The sequence below is a fragment of the Gobio gobio genome (genome assembly GCF_949357685.1).
Source record: "Gobio gobio genome assembly, chromosome: 15".
In the NCBI taxonomy this organism is placed as follows: domain Eukaryota; kingdom Metazoa; phylum Chordata; class Actinopteri; order Cypriniformes; family Gobionidae; genus Gobio; species Gobio gobio.
The window spans coordinates 30,662,206-30,678,480 of NC_137108.1; the positions used below are offsets into that span (position 1 = coordinate 30,662,206).

The following is a 16,275-nucleotide window of genomic DNA, read 5'->3' on the forward strand; positions in this document are numbered from 1 at the left end:
AAGTAGAATATAATGAATATAACGGCTAATATAGGTAATATATTTAGTGAAAGAGTTGATTTCTCAAGTGAACTAACAGCTGTGGACACTAAATGACTGCCTGAGGTAAATGTGATGCTCTTACATGACTGTGTGTTTAGTTTAGCCGCAGTTATAGTGAGGTCTTTCCGCCGTTGAAACACTGACTGAGCGATTACACCACTGATACATGACAGTAAGTTGTGTCCTCAATGTTCATTCATTATTCTTAAGGAAGAGATGATCGATCGCGTTCACGCGCGCGCCGCCGCTTGAACTGTGATGTGATCAGTGATGCCACATTAAAGAGCGTCAAAACGGCTTTTATCGTTTGAATTTCGTGATCCATGTTGATCGATGTTGGTGTGGGAACTCGGATTAAAGTGTTTTCCGTGCTTAAAAGTTAAAACATGCCCACTGTTAAAGATTGCATTCACAGTGAAGTCTGGTCCCTTTCTCATCGAGAACATGAGCTGTTGCACTGAACAGCTCTCACTAAAGAGTAGCTCTTTCACTAGCTCTCACTCTCAGAGTTTCTTTCGCTGTCAGTGATTGTGCATGGAGCAGACGTGGGTGTTTCTCAGATATACTGAAACACGTCCACACCGCTGACATGTTGCTTCAGACAAGCACGTGCAGGTCGCGGTTTCTGTTTGCGTCATCACAACATTTCGGCCATATTGTTTCGGTGATAAAAGTCTTTCGGCCGAAAACCGAAAATGCACTTTTGGGCCATTTTCGGCCGAAAATTTTTGGTGGCCGAATATTCGGTGCATCCCTACTCTCTCTCATTAATGCATTCAGATAAATGTAATGTAGGCCTACAGTGTTAATTTATCTGTATCTGATGTACAACAAACAGCAAATTTTTATTTTCGGTCAAGTCGTTACAGCCCTAGTTCAAGCTCAAAAGAAAGAGAAGGAGAACTGAATTTGGCGTTGAAGTTCTGTCTGCGTGGCTCTGTGTGCTTTAAACTGACAGGACTTAAAAACACATGCAAATTATAAACTTTCACTCTGTGAATCAATCAACTATGATTCCCTATATCACGGATGATGTACTAAAACAATATATCGTGCAGCCCTACTGAACACCTCACCGAAAACACATCTTACCAGCTGTTCTTTACGTTCCTATTGTTACTGTGTAACAACCTGTAATAACCTGTTTGCACATCATACTCCTGTTTGCACATTATACTCCATTTGCAATTATACCTATTGCATGCACATCATACTTCTCTATATATAAATATATATATATATTTTATGTTAACCACTTATTTTTAAGTCTACAGTTTCTCACCTATCATATCCACTTATTTTATATTTTATATTTTTAATACTTATTTCCTATTTTTATCTTACTTGATTTATTTATAACTCTACTTATGTTAATACTTTTTATTCTAATTTTATTCTATTTCTATTTTAATTTCCCCTTGTGTTCTTGTAACTGTTATTTGCACTGTCCATGGAGCGGACCTGTTTACATTTCACTGCCAGTTGTATATTGTGTATATAACTGTGTATGTGACAAATAAATCTCTTGAATCTTGAATCTTGAATCTTGAAAAGGAAAAAGGCTTTCTCTCTCGTTTGCTCGATTTTTGATTTTGTATACAATTTGCCGGGCGCCAGGGAGTCGTTATCAATAAGCGGCAGACTATGTTAAGTACATAGTGCATAGTGTAGAGTATGTCATTTGGGACACAACTAATATGACCCTGTCATGCTGACCAGTGTTTTTTTTTTTCTTCTCTCTCTTCAGAAGTGGCGCTGAAGGTTCACCTGAGTGATGCTAGCACTCACCAGCCTCTCTCTGGTGTCACTGTTGAAATCTTCACTAACCACACCCCTGTTGCCTCGGATATCTCTGGTGCCGATGGCAACGCCTTCATCAGGTTCCCCTATCGCCTTGGCGACCTTCTTGTAGTCACGGCAACCAAGCGTGGCTACGTACCCAACTCCATTCCATGGCGACCAAGCAGGCTACCTGGTAATGACCTTATATTGGATAATTATTTGTGTATGCTCATTTGATCTGTTTTTACATTTAGAATACACTTTGCTTCTAACACTTACTTAAAGTTGATTTTTAAAAATTAATTTATCAACACTTGTAATCAATTAGCATATCTCAAAATGAATATCCACTTTTCATACTGTAAATTATAATGTTATGGTGCCTAAATTAAGACAATTATTTTAATCACTTAGACAAAATCTTAAATGCAGAAAAATCCTTTTTTTTCCAGCGTGTCTGAACAAAGCCGTATTTCTTTTCTTTGAAGATTGTGTTAATGGGATGGATTAATTCTGCTGTAACTCTTGGTGACCGACACATCCTGTGGGTCACTTTATAGAGGATCTGGGACAGGAAATGAAAACTAGAGTGGAGCAGGGATGCAGAAAGCTGTTGGAAATAAATAGAATGTTAGATTACAGCTAATGAGATTAACCTACTAGTATCTAGCAGCAGGCAAAAGAAAATACGCCTACATACCTAAGCACCGCACAATCGTGCAGATGTTTCAGGGCACTAAGTTTGTTTGGTAACATTTTGTGGAGCAGGAGTTCATACTCTTTTTCTCCCTATGCAGATCAATAATAACAAGTGAAAGACCTTCGGGGGAGACATGTTGAGATTTTGTGGACATGATTCTGCGCTTGCAGGCCTTTGTGATTCGCAAAGTTGTGATTTGTGAATTGTGATTCATCTTCCTAATTGTCACTTTCTTTGTTTTCAAGTCTTCTCATCTCTCAGTCTGGATCTGCTTCCTGAGAGGGCTGCTACTCTGATGGTGTATGATGACGTGGTGCAGATTGTCTCTGGATATCAAGGTAATGCTCTCTTGTGTGAGCGTGTGTTTGAAAGGGTTATTGTGCTGCCTTCCGTTTACTGACATTGTAGCTACATCAGTAAGACATTTTGAACCTAAGTCGGTTATGGTTTCTTAGTAATTGTTAGAAGTTGTACAATTGTCAGTGTAAATGCTGAAATATGTGGGGAAAAAGTGATTTTTTTTATTTCTACGTTGTAGAACAATCTTGTGTGTATAAATGCAGCACTGACTGATATCACAGTGTTTAACGATATCATACACAGTATACACTATATATAGCTTCGCAAGAACAAAGGTTTGAACCTTCATTGGTGATGCAATTTTGTCGTTCACACATGACAACACACATTCTCTAGGGATTAAAAACAGTATGTTAATGAACTACCTGTAATGGAGGAGAAATGTGAAGGAGAGCGTGAGGGTGTGTGTGTGGAGTCGGTCATTAAAATGGCCCGACAGATCCCTAGTGTGTGTGTATGTGTGTATACAGATCAGCATGTTTGTAATCACAACATTTTAAACATTCCATTTATCATCATGTTCATATAATATCACTTTGTGTTATTTAAACACTGCATATATATATATATAAATATAAATATATATATATATATATAAATATAATTCAGTGCTGTTTTCCAGTAAAGAAAAAAGGTTTTACCTAAACTTAGTATATAAAACAAGACGACAAATTGTCAATGTGTTTTTTTTTTAAAAAGAAATTAATAAATGTTTTATTCAGCATAGATGCATTAAATTAATCAAATGTGATAAAATATAAAATAAATGCTGTTCTTTTGAACTTTCTCATCAAAGAATCCTGAAAAAAGGTTTCCACAAAAATATTAAGCAGCACAACTGTTTTTTTGTTTATTATTTTATTGAAAACAATACATAGATAAGAATTGTTTTAGCACAAAATCAGCATATTAGACTGATTTCTCAAGGATCATGTGACACTGAAGACTGGAATAATGGATGAAAATTCAGCTTTGCATCACAGTAATAAATTAAACTTTAAAATGTATTAAAATAAATAAAAAAATTGGCATTGTAATATTTCACAATATTACTGTTCTAAATGAATTTAATTCTATATTGATTTATACAGATATAAATACAGCCTTGGTGAGCATTTTTCAAAAACTTTTTTATTGGTAGTGTAAATTCTCTGGAAGGTCTTCATATCCTATTCTGATTTGCTTGTAAATGTATGTTTTTAAGGATATTTAGAATTCTTTTTTCTAGAATACAAGACAAAATAGTGAAGATTTTTTTTTCTACATTTGAATTGTCTGGGTAATTGCAATGTGGCAAGTGTAATGAGAATCATTCTGTACTGTTGTCCACGTGGCTCATTGGACTTACTACTAATTCAAGCTTTCTGAGTGAGTGTGAAGCGACATTTAAATGAAAAGCTGTATACACACACACACACACACAAAGCAAGAATGAGAGGAATTCACTTTTGAAACCAATCTTTCACATTCCTCCTTTTTCTGTCTCCCTGTTTCCCACATGTCCCCGTTTCCTCCTAGCTTACACTGTTTTCCTTTACTCTTCCCCCTAGCAACCTCTTTTTGTTTGGTAACCTGTCCCTCGGTGTGTGATATTTCAGGAGACATGTTTATTGGTCTCAGGGGAGTACTAACGCTGCACTCTCATTCAGAGCATCGCCCCAATCCTGTCCCCTAAAAACACTCAATCACCATACGCTCATGACAAAATCAGAGGACACTGACAGACATACAAAGCCTCAGACACACTGCTGAAACAAAGACTTTTCTCACACACACGCACCACAGATCTGTGATTATAATCCTCTACTTGGAGACTATTATCACACACTCTCACCTATTGCTCAGCCACCGCAGCATTTTCAAACAAAACACCTTTCGTATTTCACTGCAGGTGTGTGTGATGTGCATGAAATCAGCTCTTCTGACATGTAGCTAAGAAATAATAAAAAGGCTCATTGAAAGCCAATCACTCAACTTAAAAACTGAATAATTATTTTCATTTTCAACAACTATAAATAAAGAGCTCATATTAAAATGTACATCGCGTTTTGCTAAAAACTAAAATCAATCAATGTAAAGGCTACAGTACATTTACATTTAGGCATCACAACATTATAATGTACAGTATGACAAATGGACATTCAAATGGCTAAAGATTACATTTAACAGCATTATTGAATTATTGAGTTGTTTGTAAAGATGATTGTTGATAATTGTTGTAAATTATGATTATTGAATTAGTGTTTTTAAGATGAACTTTAAGTGAGTGTTATGGCGGTACAAGCAATCTAAATGTGAAAATGCAGGAAATGGTCATGCACAATGAACAGTGTTGTGTAAATCTTTAAATATCTGTTATCTGCCAATAACCTATATTGTGCCAATATACACTACTGTTCAAGAAATTACTACTTTTATTCAGCAAGGATGCATTCAATTAATTAATGGTGAGAGTAAAGAAAATTATAATATTACAAAATATTTATTTTTCAAATAAATGCTGTTCTTTTGAACATTCTATTAATTAAAGAGTCTTGTAAAAAAATGTATAGTGGTTTTCACAACTGTTTCCAATAAGTATAATACTTTATTGTTCTGGGGAAAAACAACAACAATTTCTTAGAAATACAAATACATTTTTAAATTTTAAATTTTGGCATCCTACACTTTTGAACGGTAGTGTATTGTACACCCATATTACTGAGGGTGTCATTTTGGGAGTTATGTTCGTGCAGTTGGGTACTATGGTCCATGTGTGCTATAGCTTAGTCTCATGTCTATGGTATGTAAGATTTGCCACAAAGGAAACATAATGACATCACTCTCAAGAGACACACTTTGCAATACCAGCACTCCATCAGCTACTGATCCACTCCATTTAGATTATGTCTAGGGTGTTGGATCACTAACCTAATGTATGCTCATTTCTGCCATCTTATTTGTGTGTCTGTGTGTGTCTGTCTGTAGGTTCAAAGCTGCAGCCTTCGGTACAGTTCCAGAGAAGAGCATTGAGTCTTCCTTCTAATGCAACCTACACCAACCTAACCGCTTTCCTCACTGTGAGCAGTTCAACACAAGACACGCAGTACTTCCCCTACCTGCAGGGGCTTCATCCCAACTACACAGGTAACACACTCAGGACTACGGTTGACATGGCACCAAATCTCACTGGTCAATACCAGTGAAGATCAACAGCAGTTAAACATTTCACAGCATGCTATTTATTACAATATTACTAAATGTCAGTAAAACTGTATTAATGCCCATACTAACAACATAAATACATAATGGCATGTGTATTAAGATGCATCTACAATGCAAAGCCAAATGCACAAATCCTATATTTGGACACAAATTAGATTTTTTTTTTGCCCTGTCTGTTTACATTCCCTTAATGCAAACAGAGTGTGTTTGCATTAGTACCTCAGACAGGCCTTTTGAACATGTTTGACAGTCAATGCATGGAGCCACAGCACCATAAAGCATAAGTAAAAAAAAAAAAGCCTAATAGCCGCTGAAGAGCAGCTGCCTGTCTGCTTGGCAAGATTGACATTCTTGCTGTGAGCTGTTGAATTGCATCAATAAAGTGTTTTTTGTCTGTCTATGTGTGCGTGTCTGTATGTTTAAGTGATTGTGAGATTGAGGCCAATATTTCATTTGCATTAGAAAGTGTTGAACTCTGAATTGATCAGTACTGTTTCAGTACTGAATAATTAATTAAGACATTACAGAACAAGTTCTGTCGTCCATAATGATGATATATGCTAATATAATATAATAATAATGAATGGCTTATGTCTGGCTAATACTGTTTTAGACGACTCTCATCATTAATATATAATATAGGTCATCAAGTGTGGGTCCAACAAAGTATGAAAATGGTTTCTCGTACGGAAGTAAAAAAAAGTCCTTAAAATCAAGCACTGAAATGTATTAACATTACCATGAAATACATAAGCCAAATGAATACTTTCAGAAAGAATGCAGTAAAGTCATTTATATTGTTATACAATTCTATTTTAGATAAATGTTCTATTAATCAAAAAATCCTGAAGAAAAAGACCAGTTTGCTCAAAAATACTAAGCAGCATGGCTGTTTTCAAATGTGATAATAATAGGAAATGTTTATTTAGCAGCAAATTAGGATATTAGAATGATTTCTAAAAGATTGTGTGGCACTGACTGAACTAAAGGCAGCTTAAAGTACAGCTTTGCATCACAGGAATAAATTACATTTTAAAATATATTTAAAACCTATTTTAAATTGTAATAATATTTCACAATATCACTGTTTTATACTGTAATCCTAATCAAATAACTGCAGTCTGAGCATAAGGGACTTCTTTCAAAAGCGTAAAAAAAATCTTACTGACCCCAAATCTTTGAACAATAGTGTCTATACTTTATTCTTTATCTCTGTCTTTTTATATACATCACCTTGTTTTGTTCATGCTCTGTTTACATCACAGCCAGTGATCGAAAGTTCGAGTTGACTCCAATAGCTGCTATCAGTGTCCATCTTTTGGGCAGCGATGGGGCGGAGCTTCACGTCAGCGAGCCAATCAGTGTAAGCATCCCTCTTCCTGCAAACAGTGGATTGAAAGAGAATGATCACATCCCTGCCTGGCGGTTTGACCCTAAACTGGGTGAGTTAGTTACACACACATTCGTCTTAGATTAGATATTAAAGAATCCCTGTTTATAGCCTCTGTGAATATAAATCACATTAACTGTTTCTAACATATCACAACTAAAGGGTTATGCAATGAATTGTTGCACCAAAGGTGCTGAAGGTGTTTCCTGCCCGAGGCGGGTTTATTGTATGTTTGAATGTGAGGTTGTGATCTCTTCAAGCCTCCAGATTTCCTGTCTTCCTGGTTTCTGAGGTGAATAAGTCCAAAGGAAGTGTTCAAATCTGAGCTGGGTGGGAATGATGTCGGACTGTTTTTCAATCTTTCTTAAGGAATTTTGATGGAAAGATGTTCCTGGGGTCAAGAGCTCTGAAACGGAATGGACCCCTTTTCCAGTTTCCCATTTCCAACTCACACACGCACATGTTCTTTTATCAAAAAATTAAGCACAATTAGTATTGTAAATTGGAGTAGAGCGAACAGGACAGGTAAATTGCTGAAACAATTATTTTCTTTGCATTTACAGTAGGGTCGCTACGAAAAGACTTTGGCTAAGTGAAAAGACATCATAATAGCCTGTTTAAGTTGCTGTTTTTTGCTGTGATTTTGTGAGATTATACAGATTCCAGTGGTGACAAAGGAGATTGTTCAGTAGGCAAATCTCATAATCAAATAATACACAGAGAGAATGAATCTGTTCCAAATCAAATCCAAGTCACAAGGGTTTTCACACTGTTGCTTTCATTTCTTACCCCAGACTGAGGATCTTGTGCCAAAGTGCTTTGAAATTTTGCCAGATGTATTGTAATGTATCATACATGTATTGCTTTAAAATGTACAATAAATAACATCTATGGAGTTTCTTAATTCTCCCAGTTGCTTGGAATTGATTGTGGCTGCCAGTTTTCACACTGTAAGAGGTCCAGTCTCTATATTTCCTTCCCAGCAGAGGTCTGGACAATACTTTTTTGGAATAGTTATAAATTTGCAATCTGGGTAGCAGTAGTAAAGAAATCAAATCCTAAACAGTCAAAATGGTCATCAAAGATGAGTATATTGGGCCCTCAGAGCCAAAGCAGTGGTATCTGAGAATGTTTCGGGAAAAGGGAAAAAAATCATCAGTTTAGCTCAATTGGATATGGATATTAAAGCCACAATATTTATTTTTCCTCCGTCGCTTATTCTAAACAAAGGCGTAGCTTGATGACACCTGGATTTCGCTGAGTTTTTATTATGCTGCAAACGGCCACTTCCGCTTTTTCTGGTCATGCGTACGCAACTCTCAGTTCATTATGTGTAACGTTATGTGTCTAACTAAACATAATTAACGACAACTTGCCATGCTGTCACAGGATGGAGTATCCTTTGTATTTGAGGTGTTGTTGGTTCATTGTCCTGTGATTTTGGGATCCAACTCAAAAATGCCGGGCCTGCCGTGTGTGTGTTAATGATGCGCGATTCATGGTTATATCCACCGATTGGGTGGGCCAAGTAATATAAAAATAACTGGTGGATGAGAGATGCATTGTGTTTGTTTGATAAAGACATTTTGCGAGCCCTGTGGACGAATCATTCCGGCTGCCGTTTTTCCACATTGGAAGTTTTCAAAACAATTCCCCATGTGTACTGACGAGGGGAGTCAAAACCCATAATAATATGCAAAACTGTTATCGAATGTCATAAGCTGAGACAACAGTATAAAAAATTATTTATTTCTCTGGATTTAAACATTCTTGGAAACATTTGGGATAATGTAAGTACACAAGTCAACAAAATATATAACATTGTTCCAGTGGTTTTTGGATATTTTAATCCAAAAATCTTTCATATTGTGCATTTAACAGGTGAGATCAGATGTTTTATCAGGCTGTTATTTTTACATTTATATACCCATGTATGGCGGAAGGCCATGTGACAGAAAATATAATGTATGGGGTTCAGGGTTTTCTTATTGATTTAAAAAAATATATATTTTGCTTTAAATAAGTCAACTAAAAACAAACAACATAATAAAAATGCCCTCATTATGAGCAGGAAAAAAAAGTTCAAAGTTCAAAATTGTTGTTTATTATGAAATGCTTTTAATACGCTGAATGAAAAGGGCTAGAATAAAGTGTGTTTGACTTTAGATAAAAATATTAGAGGATATACGACCCTGAGCTCTGTCTTAATGTGCTGCTCACTTTAAACCGTAGAAACTGTAAAATGCTGCTACCGTTGTCATTATGTCTAGTGGTCCAGTTGGAACCAAGCCAGGGTCCGGAACCAGGCCACGGTCTGCTATTAGAGTATGCCATTTCTGACTTTTCTGTTGTTTTGAAGGCTCATTTGGTGTATCTGCTGGCTTGTTTTTGGTTTGAGAGTGGAGTGACACTGGAACAGTTGTCTCTTGATGCTTCAATTGTCTCTCTCGGGTCTTTACCTCGTAAATCTGAACTTTGAATATCCCATAATTTGACTGTGGTAAGATGATCATTGCTATAATTACAACCCAAAGCCAATCTGGTCAAATTCAGTCCTCTGTCCCTCTCCCTCTTTGTCTGGCCATATTCACCCAGCATTCTTATTTTTTCTGTCCTTGCAATTACTGTTTGGGTCACATGAGGTAATCTTTTTTTTCAATATCAATCTCTTTGGACATATCCTTTGTGTATAATAATATATAAATCTATCTATCTGACACACACTACTGTTAAAACAGAAAAATACAGTAAAAAGAGTAATATTGTGAAATCTTATTACAATTTAAAAAATGTGTTTTCTATTTTAATATATTTTAAAATGTCATTTATTTCTGTGATGGCAAAGCGTTATAAATAATTGTATATGCTAGTTTGGTGCTCAAGAAAAAAAAAAATTAACATCAATGTTGAAAATGGTATGTGTATATATATATATATATCTGTGGCTTTAAAGCTCAATTCTAAAGCCACACTCAGCCACACCGTCTTCTGGCGGTTAACACTGACTGTTTGACCACTGGGCTAATTTATGATGCGTTCCACAAATCTTGAGGCTTTGCCTCAGAAGCCTGAGACTCACTCTCACTCAGAGGCTCGCTCACACTCACTCCCACAGCAGGCTGGAAGAATCTAGCGCTGTGTGTGGGAGGCAGGAAGACAGGCAGTGATGGATCAAAATGTGTGCACACAGGATCTTCAATGAGTTCTTCCATTCTGAAAGCTCTGATATGTTGTGTTTTTAATGTCTATTCAGCCAACCAATAAGATTATCATTTTAATCCAATAAGCTGATTATATATATATTTTTCATATTATTAACCCTTTAATGCATGAATGTTTCAGCAATCATTATTACATATTCAGGTCATTTAGAGAGCTAAATCTATACCTAACACTCTAACTGCCGCAATAGTATAAAACTCTCCTGATATTTTAATAACAATTACAAAAGAAATTAATAAAGCATATTTTGTTACCTTTTGGAACATGGAAGGGCTCAGTTCGATCAGATGCTTTTTATCACCAGAGCTCAATTCCTCTGTACATTCAGCTTCTGGCTCATATTTGCAATCTCAACCATATTTCAACATCTTCAAAATCAATATTTCGATCGCTGACAGATTCACCCATCAAGTGACACTGGCACTAATATTTGATTGCATTCATTACTTGGTTTGAAGGAAATCGCTAAGCCATTTAATTTTTTCTGTTGATACTTGTGTATTCTTTTGTTTTATGCCTGTGGTAATTATGAGTGAAACATGTCATCGTGTATAAGACATTACCACCTTGATGATAAAGGTAAATTGCACTTATTGAGTCATCAGAGATTCAATTATTGTTTAGCAGGGAAAAATATACTTACACTATTTACAAAAAAAAATTTATATTTATATTTTTTGTTATATTGTTTTCTATGAATACTAAGAAGAAATCAATGAGGGGTAGGATCGTGAATGATGTCGAAAAAGCCCAGAAGTATGCGTTTAAAGGTAGATAAATACATTTTAGATTAAAAAGTCAAAGTGAACTTGGGCATCACCAACATTTATATTATACAGTTTGAAACATGGATATTGATTTTAAAATTTGCTAAAAAAATAACATTTAACAGTGTATTGAATTATTAGTGTTCTTAAAGATTAACTTTAAGCAAGCATTAAATGACGGCGAAGGATTTCTAAATAGCGGAAATGAGCATGGAGTAAGGGAATATATGTCTGAATCTGCAGAAGGACAAGAGAGACTGAAAGAAGGATATTATGGGAAGTACTGAGGGAGAATTCTTTTGAATTCATAACTTCAGGCCTCGTCTCTGGGCTGCTCTGTTATCACTGTTGTCTCCTAGCAGCCGCTCATAAACAGAGCAGAGAGCAAGGTGGAAAACAGCAGCTGGCGCTAACTTGATTTTCTTTCTTAGAGCACAGAGATGTAAGCTGCTTTGTTGTCTGCAGTGCACTGAAACACCGAGATTTGACTGAAAAGCCCCTGGCATCACACAGCATATAAATGACACTATTCCTCCCTGTGTTTTCTAATAAGAGCACTGTAGTGAAAAATGAAATGTCTCTGCTTTTGTGTTGAATGCATGTATGTGTGTACAAAATATAATGCTGGTCCTTACTTTCTGACACCCTTTAAAGGCTGTTTATGGTTAGAATTAGGTTAAGGTTAGGGTCACACTTTGTGTGTGTCTGTGTTTATGTATATACAGTATGTGTAGATGTACACACTACCATTTTTGTTATCAATGCTTCTATTCAGCAATATATGCTGAAGTAAAGTACATTTATAATGTTACAAAAGATTTTTATTTTAGATAAATGCTGTTCTTTTAACATTTCTATTCATCAAAGAATCCTGAAAAAGTATCACCGTTTTCACAAAAATATTAGACGCTGTAATTTTTTGAACATTAATAATAAGAAATGTTTCTTGAGCACCAAATCAATTCAATTATGATTTTTTTTTTCTTTTACCCACTCTTCCCTTGTTTTCTTCATTATTCAGTCCTCCGTAATCCTATGAAGCAGTGTAATATTTTAAAATGTTCTTATTTATAATAAGATTTTTTTCTTGAGCACCAAAGTATTATATTAGAATTATTTCTGAAGGATCATGTGACACTGAAGACTGGAGTAATTGCTGCTAACAAAATTCCACTTTGCATCACAGGAAAAAATTACATTGTGAAATATATTCAAATAAAATACAGTTCCTTTAAATTGTGAAAGTAATAATTCAAAATATTACTGTAGTTTGACCTTAGTGAGCATAAGAGACAAAATCTTACCGACCCTACACTTTTGAACGATAAGCACTATATAGTGATATTCATGATCTGTTGCTTGTTTTGTGGTTAACTCAATGCAATGGATATTGGATCAAAGCCGATGCATTAGTGTAAAACCATTGTGAAATGTCAAATAGCAAAGACACTGTACATAATGCTGAGCACAAGGCAGATCAAACAAAGCTTTCTTTGCTTGGCAGATTGATATATTGCAGAGTTCTGCATGTGACTATTGTGAGAGTGTGGGAAGATTCCCAGCGATATTCCCGTGCACAAACAGTCAAGTGTGGATTGAGGTAATTGATTGTGTTAACAATGCTGAATCATTCTCCAGCCTCCCTCTTCTGTGTGTGCACATCAGCATTTCTCAGTACACTGTGTTTATGTGACCTGTATAGTCACCATTGCAGTGAGTGTGATTGCTTATCTAGCGCAGATCAGATCAATATGGTGCTCATGGAGAAAAAGCTCAAATTCTTATAAACGTACAACCACAAAATACCCTCTCATGATTGTCTACGCCAGACAAACAAACTACCTAAATTGGGTTTTATTTTACCCTCTCCCCTTCTTTATTATTCAGTCCTCAATAATCCTTCCATCAACAAACACTGCCACCAAGTGGCCAATAAACAAATCGCACAAATCATCCTCTGATTCAGGGGTGTCAAACTCAGTTACTGGAGGACAGCAGTCAGAGATGATCTTATTATTGGAAGATACAAGGTTCCGTGGCTCTACCATTGGAGACGCAATGGCTAACTTGGATCATGTGTGCCTTGATAACCAACCATATTACAGCTTTAGCGTCACTGAGTTTCATTCAGAGTTGTGCGACAGTCAATCACTGTTTGCGGCTAACATACAATTGAGGGTACAATAGACCAAGAGCAAAAATAGTTTAAGAGCAAACATGTCGAACATTAGCCGACTGGCTGTCGATTAATTAAATAATGAGCTATTTCCTCACAAAAGCTGTTTATTCAATGTTATGAAGCATCTCCTCCATTGACATCCATTCAAAAAACGGCCTCTCGTCTCCTTCCTTCCCTACGTACCGCAACGTTAGCAGGCATTACTTTTTTTCAGGCTTGCCTTCAAGTGGCTTTGGCAGAGTTCAGCTCCAACCTTTATTAAACACACCTGAACCAGCTAATCGAGGTCTTCAGGATTACTAAAAACTTGTTTTGGAGCTAAACTCTGCAGGACAGTGGCCCTCCTGGAGTGGAGTTTGACACGTGCTCTAATGTGCTCTACCCTTTTACGTTTCAAATTGATAAGTTCGACATGCACATTCAGAGTATGCATTTAGTTTGTACTCTTAATGGATCAATACTTGAATTTGAATCATGAATCCTATTCGAACTGTTCACCTTAATTGGGAATGCACGACAACCCAGATTCAGATACTAACAGAGGCACTTAGAGGTTTGTGTGGTTGAGCTTTGGCATGGCTTTAATCCCTGTCTGACCCTGTAAACAGTTGGCAAAGCATCTAGACAGAATAATGCAGTAGAAAGTATAATGGATGCATTGTATGTGATCATTAGCGAAACCTGATTGGATAACAGTACAGTGTGAGTGTTATCTGCACTGCCTGGTCTCAACACTCACCTGCTAACCGCAGATGTCCTCAAGATAGAGGTTTATATTTTCTATTTGATTGATTAAATGATAGTATTTTAGTTGTGATATTGCTCACTAGCCAGCTATAATGTAAACTTAATTTAAATTTTTTTTTTTTTTAATTAAATATATAAGTGTGTGTCTGTGTAGGGGCCTGGTTGAAGAGCAGTCTTGGATACATCCAGAGAGAGGGGAAGCAGTTAACTCTCACATATATTGCCCCTCAGCTTGGCTATTGGGTCGCAGCCATGTCTCCCATAAACACAGGTAACCATTTCTGGCCATTTTTTCCTTTCGATTTCTCGTCTTTCATCTTGGTTCAGTTGACACTGCATTCTTTGACCCTTTTATATGGCCATTAATGCAGAGAAGAGCCTGACAGGCAGACATACAAGTGCTTTGTGGCAGACAGAGTTATTGACTTTTGTAGATGTTTGCACATTCACGGTGCTATTCATATCCACCAGCTGAGAGAATAATGTCATTATGTCGGTTATTTCAGTTTGGTGAAAATTTAGCATGAAAATAATGTTTATAGGAAATCTCGACTGTTGAAAAGTGTTATTGATGGAGACAGTAAAGTGGAGGACAGTGTAAATGTGAATAGAATGGATGGATTCCTCTATGTTGAACACCAAGTATGTATGTTCTGTTGTAGGTCCAGTGGTGGCGAAGGACATTAGCACTTATCACACAGTCTTCCTGCTGGCCATACTAGGAGGCATGGCCCTGATACTGCTCTTCCTGCTATGCCTTCTGCTCTACTATTGCAGGTGTGTCTTCTTTTAGTAAGCACAAAGCCTAATCAAAAATATATAGGAAAATGCATAAATACAAGTTTTTTGGGGTTGTGGAAGAGGCCACTCTTAAGAACAGTATACATGCATTTATTGTAAATAGAAATATTTTTACTGTACAACTCCATATATGTTATTTTGTCCAAATATAGCCCATTAACAAAGACATAAGAAAATGTAATATCAAACATAAACCTTTTTCTAAATCACTATTGTCCAATGACAAAAAAAAAAGACTGCTCAGATAGAATAAATATCAAGTGTTAAAGGGGTGGTAAAACACATTCTTTTGAAGGCTTGACTGTGTTTGTGGGGTGCACTGTAACATGTGTTCATGCTTCGTTTAAAAAAAAATTGCCTTATTTTTCATATATTTGACCTTTATTCTACACTGCTCTGTCCCTCCTTGTAAAACGGTCTGATGCTTTCCGGGTTGTATGAAGCCAGTCCCTCAAAAATACGCGATGGGCTCAGATTGGTTAGCTGGCCCAGTGTGTTGTGATTCGCTAAACGCCTAGTGCACGTATGTCGGAAACGTCACGCCCCTTACCTTTATCTGAGGCTGTGCTTTGGTCAGTGTTAGAAACAACAGCGTCAATAAAACCATACCAATCTGAGCCCGAATCAGACCCAGAACATTTGAGTGAAGATGATCGAGCAGAACCTGTTCAGTCCTCAAGAGTAAAGACTGCGGATCTATAATGATCGCTACTGAATGGCACTTTAACTTTTGTATTTTTAGAACGATTATAGCCAAATATCTGTCACAAGAACTAACCCAAAACAAACACTAAGCACTGGCTTAAACTAGTAAGTTAGCCAAATCACACACAGAACCATGTTTAGCAAGCCTGTAGATAAACAATACATAAAAGCTCTAATCAAAGAATCATTTACACTAATGCCAGGTTCGCTGTTGAGATTTTAATGTTAGTGTTTGTAACGATAGGTGTTCGTTGGATATCGTTAAGTATGAATGAGCATTTAACAGACTGGTTTGCAGAACAGCGTTGTCATCTGTTTACTTCCTTGCTACAACCTATTACAGGAAAACACATCGATGAAAAATAAATCAGACTTA

General features: G+C 36.4%; 1 protein-coding gene across 2 annotated transcripts in view; it reads left to right on the plus strand.

The window, feature by feature from the left end:
• The window catches only part of fam171a1 (family with sequence similarity 171 member A1), a 39,947-nt gene that overhangs the window by 19,191 nt on the left and 4,481 nt on the right, over positions 1-16,275 (plus strand). For both annotated transcript variants that reach the window (XM_079837928.1, XM_079837929.1), the window contains exons 2-7: positions 1,790-2,017; positions 2,770-2,862; positions 5,852-6,010; positions 7,354-7,530; positions 14,548-14,664; positions 15,056-15,170. In XM_079837928.1, the coding sequence (XP_079694054.1) occupies positions 1,790-2,017; positions 2,770-2,862; positions 5,852-6,010; positions 7,354-7,530; positions 14,548-14,664; positions 15,056-15,170 (889 nt within the window). The remainder of the gene's footprint in view (positions 1-1,789; positions 2,018-2,769; positions 2,863-5,851; positions 6,011-7,353; positions 7,531-14,547; positions 14,665-15,055; positions 15,171-16,275) is intronic.